The following is a 10,877-nucleotide window of genomic DNA, read 5'->3' as shown; positions in this document are numbered from 1 at the left end:
TATATTACTGTTTATGTATATTTATTACTGTTATGATAAATATAATACTATGATTATCTTTCTGCTGTGGGTGATGTTTGTTGGGTTTTTTTTTTTGTTGTTTTTTTTTGTTTGCTTGTTAAGTTGTTGTTTTTTTTTAATCCTCTGCTGAAAAATCAACAGAATGGTTTTACATCAGAGGCACATCCAAGGTTTCTGTGCTTGAGTATGACTGTGCTTGAGTCTAATTCTGTTTTTGTGCTTCCACTAGTGCCAGTTCCACTGTAGTTCCTTTTTTTTTTTTTTTTTTTTTTTGACTCACTTGTGTAAACAAAGTGAGTCTATGTTTTAACCCGGTGTTCAGTTGTCTGTGTGTGTGTGTGTCCGTGTGTCTGTGTGTCCGTGGTAAACTTTAACATTGACATTTTCTCTGCAAATACTTTGTCAGCTGACACCACATTTGGCATAAAAATAGGAAAAATTCAGTTCTTTCCAGTCATCTTGTTTAAAACAATATTGCACCTCTGGGATGGGCACAAAAGAATTAAAAAAAAAAGAAGCCTAATTATATGCAAACTGCATTTACTGTTATATTTATATTTTTTGTATTCTCTAAACTTGGCACTTTGACGTCTTATTCTGACACAACAACTAGAGGAGTCATTATTTTCATTTTTTGTTCAAACAGGAACTTCTTTTGCTAAGCATGGAATTTTTATTTATTTTGCAAACGTTTTTGGTGCAGAGTGGTAAAAAAAGGGAAATTACTCTGTAATTAATGCTAGGGGACGTAATTTATCACAAGTGAGTCTTGAAGGCCTTGCCTCTCTTGTTTTCTCAGGCTCTGTGGGATCAATAAATAGTTCTTTCAGCCCAGATGCAGCCCTGTATGGTCAGCTAAGCTGCAAGCAACAATGCTAAGACCCAGCGGCGTTGCGCACTAAAGCAGGCGTTGGGAGAGAGATGTGTCTGAAGGAGTCAGTAGTGTTTGAGGACTGTCCGCGCTGGGATGGTCCCTATAGTTTAGGCCAGCTAGCCCCTAAGGCAGCAGGATTAAGAGTCTTTTACCTCCTAGTTTGAGCGTCCTAGTCCTTCACAAAAGACTACGCAGAAAATGAATCCCCATTGCAGCGGAGAAAACATTTGATCATTCAGCCTTCACATTGCTGTCGGCCTACCTTCATACGTAAGCTGAGCATTGGGCTCAGTGTTATATATATGTTATATATTTTATCACAGATTGACATAAGTTTACAGTTGGGCCAACAGCAAAGTGAGAGCTGTATGATCAATGGTTTCTCCATTGCAATGGGAAGTCATTTACAGACCAGGAGGTAAGATTCCACTGGCTCTTAGTGCTGCAGCCTGTGACTGTGAGGCTAGTTGGCCTTTGGGAACCAACCCAGTGCTGACTGTCCTACAGCCCTCTAGGCTGAGAGAGTGGGGATGTAACTTGGGCAAGACACTCACCACTATAATCAGATTCTAGCCCATCTAGTCCGGACAGAAGTTGCCACTTCTGATGGTCATAGTCGGACACGACTGTCATGCATATTATTATTAACGTCATTATACACATGTATGCAAGTGTGTGCGTTGTGTGGCAGGTGTGCGGCAAGTCGTTTGTGGACCAGGAGAAGCTGGACTTTCACCACAAGGTGCACACGGGGTCGGCGGACGGCCACTTCACCTGCGACCAGTGCGGGCAGGTGTGCCACAAGTGGCGCAGCTACGTCTACCACATGCAGACCCACAGCAGGCAGGGCCCCAAGAAGTACTCCTGTGAGGTGAGTCGGACACTTGGTGCTGGTCAGTGTGCAGTGGTGGCCATGTGGTACAGTGTCTGCCTAGGAAGTGAGAGACTCTTGAGAGCACGGGATCGAACCACACCATACTCGCCGGTAATTTTTTTTTTTTTTTTTTTTTTTTTTTTCCTCCCTTCCTCTAGACCTTGAGCGGTGGTCTGGATGGTGGTCATTTGGATGAGACGTTAAACCGAGGTCGTGTATGTGGCTTGCCCTGAACAAAATGCTAGCCGCTCAAACACCGCGTCTTGGAGTAATGCCATGCTCTGACTTGGTTCTTAGTGCTCCGTTTCAGGGTTGTGTGCATGCTGGTTGTGTACTCGTTTCCATAGCACACTGAATGCCGACCTGAATCTGTGATCTTTGATGCGCGTACTTGAAATATTCTGCACAAGTTTACTCACAAAGTGGGTACAGGCGCTAGCAGATCTGCACATCTGTAGATCTGGGAGGAAGAATACCCACCCTTAAGGATGAGGCACCATGACCTGGATTCAGAACCAGGGCCCTCAGACGGAAAGTCCAGCACTTTTAACTACTCAGATGTTGTGACCCATCATTTATGTCACTTATAGAGTCATATCCTTTTCAAAAAAATCTTTAAAGAAAAGAAAGAAACAATCTTCATCCAGCGGTGCAGCCAGAAACAAATCCCAAAGTGTTGTTGTCGTTGCAGCTGTGCGGCCACACGTTGTCGTGCGCGCAGCGACTGAAGCGTCACGTGGGTCAGCACAAGAAGGGCCTGCACTTTTGCTGCTACAGCTGCGGCAAGCTGTACCCCACCCAGGGGGACCGCGACCGCCACGCCGCCAACCACAGCAAGCTCACCCCGCCCCCTCCTCCTCCTCCTCCCGCCTCCCGCCAGGCCCCACCGCCACCGTCCACCCCCACGGTCCCCCAGACACACACCACCACTGCTACGACTACTACTGCTGCTGCTGCTGCTACACCCAGATCCACAGTTCCCAGCACTCCTGTGGGGAAAAGATGTGCGGCCGAATCAGCGGACAATGACCAGCCGGCCAAGAAGCACCGTGCTGTGCCCAGAGCTACACGGAAGCAGGTGGGGGACGGAGGTGGAGGTGGGGAAGGTTCTGAACCACCTGTGGTGCCCCCGAGCCCCGCCTCATCGGAAGAGGAGGAGGAGGGTGGTGGATGGGGAGAGGTCAAGGAGGAGGAAGAGGAGGAGGAGGCAGCACCCACCAGCGGATCGTCCACGCCTGCCAGGGGTGGTGGAGGGGGCCCTCCCTCCTCCTTTACCCCCCTCTCCACTGCCTCCTCCTCCGCGTCGGACGGGGGCGAGGTGCGCAAGTCGTCGCGCAAGCGGTCCCACTCACGAAAGGTGATGTGCTCCTGCTGCCCCCGCTCCCCCAGCCCCCCCAACACCCCCTCGCCCTCCAGCGTTCCTTCCAGAAACGCCAAGTCCAACAGTGGTGGCGGCAGTGGTAGCAAGAAGCCCATCAAAATGCGGACTGAATGCAGCTCGGAGAAGAAGAGAAAAACGTGGGCGGATGCTGAAGTGCCGACGGAGAGAAAACCGCCGGCGGAGGAGGTGTCGGAGAGGAGGAAGGCGGAGACCTTCCACAGTGATCTCCCCTTGCGGGAGTGCAGCATCAAGCTGGAAAGGTCGTCCAGCGCCTCTCCACAGATGGTCTCCTTTGAGCGCACGCTTCAGGCCTCTCCCAAGCCGCCCCCCTCCCCCTCCACTAAACCTCCAGAGACGGTCCTGGAAACCGACAAGAAGCCAGACCCGGCTTCACCGGACGTGACCCCCAAGGTGACAGAGACGCCTACCAAGAAGCCCGTCGCCTCCGACCCAACCCACAAGCCTAGCAAGCGACTGACGTCCGAGCTGTTTGGGACGCGGAAGGTCAAGATCTACCGAACGGCCTCAGAGAAGATGCTGCCCAAGAACCTGGCCCTGTCCAACGCTTCCAGGGAACGGGCCCGGAAAGCCGCCAAAAAGAAACAGGAGAGGGCGGCGGTGACGAAGGCGGAGAGGGTGGTGGAAGATGTGAGCGGCGCCCAAAGGAACTCCTCCTCCTCCTCCTCCTCCTCCTCCTCCTCCACCACCCCCAAGCCGCCCGGCGTCACCAAGTACCCATGCAGGGTGTGCGGGGAGAGCTTCCGCAGCGACTCTGACATGAAGATCCACACCAGCAAGCACCTGACGAAGGTGGCGCGGAAGCCGGTGGACATTGAGAGCGTGGCCCAGTCGTGCCGCCTGTCCTTCGCCAGCCGGGGGGGCTCCCCGGACAAGCAGGGGTACGTGTGCCACCGCTGCGGCTTCGGTGCTCAGGGCTACGCCGACCTGGCCAAGCACATGTGGATGCACTCGCCCAAGCCGTACCAGTGCTCCGAGTGCTGCCTGGCCTTCAGCCTGCCCGACACGCTGCACAGACATATGACGGTGCACGCCAAGAAAAAGTGACTCCCTCGTCCCATCCCTTCCCCTCCTCCCCAACCCCCCCCCCCACCCCCCCCCCCCCACACCCCACTCCACATCCCTCAGACCAGTCTCCCTCCAACACCTCTCCCTCTTGCCCCTCCCCTGTACACACCCCCAATCGAGTCAGCCATGTACCCCCTCAAAGGTGTTTCTCCTCCCCTCTCTCCTCTCTCGCCTCGTTCACTGTCTGGTTTCTTCTCTCAGCATGAGTTTTGTTGTGAGAAAGCTGACACATATTGTGTGTGTGTGTGTGTGTGTGATTCGGATTGGGGAGGGGTATGTCACTGTGTGTGTATGTGTGTGTGTGTGGGGGGGGGGGGTGGATGGGAGGAGGCTTATGTGGGTTGGTGTGTATGTGTGTAAAAACATGGATGTGGGTGTTTGTGAGTGTGGTTGTGTGTGTGTGTGTGTGTGTGTGTACATATGCAGGCAATTGAAAATGGCAAGATGGTGCACTGTCCTGCTGTTGCACTATGTTATGTTAAGTTAGTTAAAGAGTTTTTTTGTTTTGGTTTTTTGGGTTGTTTTTTTTTTCTCAAGGCCTGACTGTTGGGTTACGCTGCTGGTCAGGCATCTGCTTGGCAGACGTGGTGTAGCGTATATGGATTTGTCCGAATGCAGTGACGCCTCCTTGAGCTACAGAAACTGACACTGAAACTATAAAGAGTTCCTTGTCAATAGTGTTTGTTTCAGAGCTGCGCTGAAAGTAGAACATCTGCACAGGTAGAAAAGGGGTTTCTCTGGTTATGTTGGTTTGAAAAGTGATGGGGAATGAATAAACCTCTTTTTTTTTTCTTTTTTTTTTTTTTTTTTCTTCTTTTTTTTTCTTCTTTTTTTTTTTTTTTTCAAAAACATTTTTGTTCAAACCAAGTGGTGTTTGAATATCAGCCTATTTTGTACCATTCTCCAAACTTTCTGTTTCATTACTTTGTCTTACAGTCTTTAAAAAATAACTAAATAAATACTATAATAATATAATGATAATAATAATAATTTTAAAAAGGGAGGGAAAAAATGAAAGAACGAACTTACACTTTCATTAGCGACATGTTCGTAAAACTAGGGATAGATAATCATGTGGTCGAAAGGGGAATTTTTTTTCTTGTTGTTTGTTGGTCAGATTTCAGCTTCTTCTTTTTTTTCTTCTTTTTTTTTTTTCTTTTTCTTTTTTTTTTTTTTTCTTCTTTTTTTTCTTCTTTTTTTTTTTTTTTTTTTTTTAAATTTGTGTTGTTGTTTTTTGGATTTTTGTTGTTGTTGAAGTTGGTTGTTTGTTTAGGGTTTTTATCCTACATCACTATATGATGGTGGAGGTAAAGGGCATGAAAGCGGTCGTTTTGATTTAAGATATAAACGAAATTGCATTCTTTACATTTTGCATCAGTAACTGGGGGGAGAGGACGGACCCAGAATGGATTAGACACAACTACACAGAACTGTGAGACATACAGTGGAGTGATGGCCTAGAGGTAACGCATCCACCTAGGAAGCGAGAGAATCTGAGCGTGCTGGTTCGAATCACGGCTCAGCCACCGATATTTTCTCCCCCTCCACTGGACCTTAAGTGGTGGTCTGGACGCTAGTCATTCAGATGAGACAATAAAGCGAGGTCCCATGTGCAGCATGGACTTAGCGCACGTAAAAGAATCCATGGCAACAAAAGGGTTGTTCCTGGCAAAAATTCTGTAGAAAAATCCACTTTGATAGGAAAAACAAATAAAACTGAACGTAGGGGAAAAAAAGGTGGTGCTGTGTAGTGTAGTGACGCATTCTCCCTGGAGAGTGCAGCCCAAATTTCACACAGAGAAATCTGTTGTGATAAAAAAAAAAAAAGAGAAATACAAACTGCATTCTTAACATTATACATCAGTAACTTGGAGGGGGTGGGGGTGAGGGAACCTATCAACGCAAATGCCTCATTTTGATTTTTAGTACAAAGTAAAAGTTCTAAAATAGCTGAGAAGAAAGACTAAGAGAGAAACAAAAAACAAAAAAAAACCAAAAAAAAAACCAACAACCTCAGACTGGATTAGACACACCTACACACAAAACTGTGGGACATAAGAGAACAGGGAACAATAGACAAGCAGCGATGTACATGATGGGCAGCGGGCACTTACTGTGATTGTAGTAGCAAGGGGGAGGGTGTGTGTGGGGGGGGGGGACGAAGAGCTGAGGGGCTGCTCTGGTCTGGCCTTTTTTCTGGTGTTGGGCCTTTATTAGATTGGGGGGGGGGGGGGGGGGGGGAGGGGAAGGGGGGGGGGGGGTCGTTGTTTTTGACTCACTTGTGTAAACAAATTGAGTCTATGTTTTAACCCGGTGTTCGGTTGTCTGTGTGTGTGTCCATGGTAAACTTTAACATTGACATTTTCTCTGCAAATACTTTGTCAGTTGACTCCAAATTAGGCATAAAAATAGGAAAAATTCAGTTCTTTCCAGTCACCTTGTTTAAAACAATATTGCACCTCTGGGATGGGCACAAAGAAATAAAAAATGAAGCCTAATTATTTGCAAATTGCATTTACTGTTATATTTATATTTTTTGTATTCTCTAAACTTGGCACTTTGATCTGACATTCTGACACAACAACAAGAGGAGTCATTATTATCATTTTTTGTTCAAACAGGAACTTCTTTTGCTAAGCATGGAATTTTTATTTATTTTTGCAAACGTTTTGGTGCAGATAGTTAAAAAAAAAAAAAGGGGGGGGGAAATTACTCTGTAATTAATGCTAGGGGACTTAATTTGCCACAAGTGAGTCTTGAAGGCCTTGCCTCTCATGTTTTTTTTTGATTGGGTTCTGGCCTTCCCCACCTTACCACCTCGTCCCCCCCACTCCCATTCCCACACCATGGTCCTTTGCCTGTGGCTGCTTCCATCTGCAGGTAAAGTTGCTGTATAGAATGAGAGGGGGTGTGTGTCAACCTGCCACTGCCAGCGAATTGAGCTTTCTGTTGATGAAAATGATCGGGGGGGAAATGTTTGTAGATACCTGAGGGGGGGGTGGGGGGGGGGAGGAAGGTGGTGTGTGTGTGTGTGAGAGAGAGAGAGAGGGGGGGGGGCGGGGGGAGAGAGGGGTGAAGGTATGTTGTGATGACGACTGGTTAGCTGCCAGTATTGTCTTGCTGATTAAGTGTTTGATATATATATCTTATATGTATATGTATGTATATATATATATGTATGTCTGTTTGTATATTTGTGTGTGTGTGTGTGTAAAACTAAAAGGATGCCTGTGGTATGCATCTGTTGTGTCTCGCTTCTACTCTCTGCTGTAAAGTATCTGTTCCTGTGATCAGTCTCTTTCTTTTACACAACTATTCTGATGAACATTTATATTAATGTCTCTCTCTCTATATATGTGTGTGTGTGTGTGTACATGCAGAACTCGCAACAATAGCAACAGAAAAAGGTCCAAACGTGTGTACATATAATTATGCTGTGTGTGCCTACGGCTTGATGGTTTTATTTAACATTAACATGCGTGTCCCTGCTGCTGTAATGATTGCGTTTTTTCACATGTACCATCACTCGGTGTCATGAACACGTGTTCTTTCGCATCCAGCTGAGCTGATTGACAAACACGTGTGTGTCAGGTTGTGTCCCGAAGTCCTGAATGTGTTACCGGTCTTTGTTCATGTAATTTACCAACGTGTGTGTGGGCACAGGTCTGATGGTACCTGTCTTGAAGCAGCGAAGAATCCAGGCAGCCAGGTTGGACAGCTACATGCAGGTGCACACACACACACACACGCACACGCACACACACATGCACGCACACTCACCAGCAAACACATTCACTCACACACGCACACACACATACTGTAGGTGTCAAACACTTTTTGGAAAAAAAAAATTTTGCTGTTGAAGGGTTTATATATGTTTGGAACGGAGACATAGTGACAGTTGAATCATGTGCTGATGACCGATGTTTCCCTTACTATTGCTGCAGTGTTTCGTTACGTGTCCCGTTAACATACTGGACCCGTGTTTCTGAAGGTGTCCTGTAGTCAGAGCAGTCAGAAAGATGTGTGTATGGTTCCCTCAGACAGTCATGAAAGTCTGGCAAAGTCTTTGGGAAAATAATGAAGACTGTTTCTTGGGCTGGAAAAGTCATAAAGCGTTAGACGAGACAGAGCGAAAACCTGACAAGATGGCGTGGAGAGCCTTGGCCAAAGGAATGATTCAGCGCTTATAGCTGTTAGAGGCGTTTGATTGGCTAAGAGCGGGCCAGACAAAGAGGGGCGTCTTTTCACTGTTAGCCGCGCGAATTTTTTTGGCCAGGCAGAGCAAACCAATAGGCCTAGTTTGCATCAGTTTGACATGGTAAGTATATGTATCACCAAACATGGAGTATAATACAAACTCCTCCTTTTGATTTTACCCTGCACATTCTGGAATTTTCATGTGACCTTTCACCACCTCGACAGTACTGAAGATTTTGCTTGCACAAAAAAAAAATGAATAAAGAAAGAAAAAGAAATTAAAAAGAAAGGATGTTGAAGTGATGACCATTGGAAAGGTGTCAAGATCTGTGCTGAGTTGTTTTTTTCTGCTGCAGTGTTCAAGCACACCCGTACTCACCCTCATACTATTTCCACAACCACTCACTGAATAACAATTCTGTTGTGCATACATGCATGCATGTTTGTATGTGACGTTTTGAGAGGCTTGAAAAATGTGACTTAGGGTTTTAGAAGAAAAACAATACGGAATTTGTTGACTCGCACATGTGGCTGCGTTTGGGTCACGTAACTGCTTGCTTTCAGAAGTGGACTTCTTGAGCATGATTAGGGCAGTGAATGAAGACTAGTCAGGGAAGATACAGATTGTGGACGTACTAGTGCTTTACATCATTACCCCTCGGTCAGTGGACATGAATGCTGGAACAGGGCAGCTGACCAACTGAGCTGGATTTTCCCCAAACTTGTATAGTATTGTGTTAACTCTCTCCATATGAACGGCGAAAGAGACGACGTTAACAGCGCTTCACCTCAGTTACCATCATCAAAATATTGCAAGCGGAAGGCTCTTATACTGAAGAGGTGAATGTTGACAAAGAATACCACAGTTCTGACGACGGAAGCTAAAGGTTGGGTCATTCAGACACCCACTGGACATCCGAGAGGTCTGTGTAGAGGAGAAGAGAGGACTGGCCGTACTGAGTGAGTTAACAACCCATTTCTCTGTGTGAAGTTGAGCAGCTTTCCTCAGGGAGAGCGTGTTGCTACAGTGCAGTATCATCCCTATTTTCCCTGCCTGCAGATGTATTTGTTTTCCTGTTGAAGTGAAATTTTCTACGGAATGTTGCCAGGGACAACCCTTTTGTTGCCATGGTTTCTTTTAGCGTGCAGGCTACACACCAGGCCTCGGCGTATCGTCTCATCCAAATGACTGGCATCCAGACCACCACCTTCTTCTTCTTCTTCTTCTTCTGCGTTCGTGGGCTGCAACTCCCACGTTCACTCGTATGTACACGAGTGGGCTTTTACGTGCATGACCGTTTTTACCCCGCCATGTAGGCAGCCATACTCCGCTTTCGGGGGTGTGCATGCTGGGTATGTTCTTGTTTCCATAACCCACCGAACGCTGTCATGGATTACAGGATCTTAAACGTGTGTATTTGATCTTCTGCATGCATTTACACACGAAGGGGGGTTCAGGCACTAGCAGGTCTGCACATATGTTGACCTGGGAGATGGTAAAAATCCCCACCCTTTACCCACCAGGCGCCGTCACCGTGATTCGAACCCGGGACCCTCAGATTGACAGTCCAACGCTTTAACCATTCGGCTATTGCGCCCGTCCAGACCACCACCAAGCAAGGCCTAGTAGAGGGGAAGAGAATACCTGTGAGAGTGGGATTTGAACCAGCGCGTTGAGATTCTCTCGCTTCCAAGGGGGAGGCGTTTCCCACTACTCCACCGCTCCGCTCGTCTGGAGTGAGGTAGGCAACAGGAGTGGTAAGCAGAGCGTGTGTGATTCTCGTCAAAGCGGCATGCTCCTGTGTCCTACGTCCATAGTGAATACAGTGTGGGCATGTTGTTTGTTACCGTACTTCATTGACAATGGGTAGTTCAGGGATTCAGATATGTATGCATTGATTATGTGGTGCGGAATTTTTTTTTTTTTTTTCTTTCTTTCTTTCTTTCTTTCTCGCTCTGCATTTGATTAGGTGTGTTTGTTTGGTTTTTTGGGGGAGAGGGGGCAGGGGGGGGGGATGTTTGTTAAAACTGAAGAGTTGTGTTCAAATTAATCATTGGTATATTTACAACAATGGCTTATGATTGTTTTTTGTTTTGTTTTGTTTTTTTTATTGAGAAAAAAAAAAGGCGTGGGCTAGTGAAGAGGATGCTGTTCTACCGGCCACTTTTCTAACAATGTATTTTGTAAACTACTCTTTTTTTTTTTGTACATAGGCAAGGCAAAAGAAATCATGCACAGCAAAATGTGATTGTTAATATTATATTATAATTATTATCATCATTATTATTATTATTATCATGTATATATCTGCCAATCCCTGTGGGGTTAGGTTTGTTTGTTTTTTTATCTACCGGTATATATGAATGCCTGTATACTTGTATTATGATCGCTTCATGTCTGTAGTCTAAGCTTGTGGTGATTGATTCCCAGGTAACTTTGA

At 46.4% G+C, this 10,877-nt stretch overlaps 1 protein-coding gene across 1 annotated transcript in view; it reads left to right on the top strand.

Annotated features, from left to right (window-relative positions):
• Window positions 1-4,248, top strand: part of LOC143277935 (uncharacterized) — an 11,655-nt gene extending 7,407 nt beyond the window's left edge. The window contains exons 3-4 of the mRNA XM_076582912.1: window positions 1,587-1,766; window positions 2,461-4,248. Coding sequence (XP_076439027.1) covers window positions 1,587-1,766; window positions 2,461-4,215 — 1,935 coding nt within the window. The 3' untranslated portion in view covers window positions 4,216-4,248. The remainder of the gene's footprint in view (window positions 1-1,586; window positions 1,767-2,460) is intronic.
• Window positions 4,249-10,877: the final 6,629 nt, after the last annotated feature.

This window comes from Babylonia areolata, chromosome 35 (genome assembly GCF_041734735.1).
Source record: "Babylonia areolata isolate BAREFJ2019XMU chromosome 35, ASM4173473v1, whole genome shotgun sequence".
Taxonomy (NCBI): domain Eukaryota; kingdom Metazoa; phylum Mollusca; class Gastropoda; order Neogastropoda; family Buccinidae; genus Babylonia; species Babylonia areolata.
The sequence above is the reverse complement of the archived record's forward strand: the minus strand, read 5'-3'. Positions and strand labels throughout refer to the sequence as shown.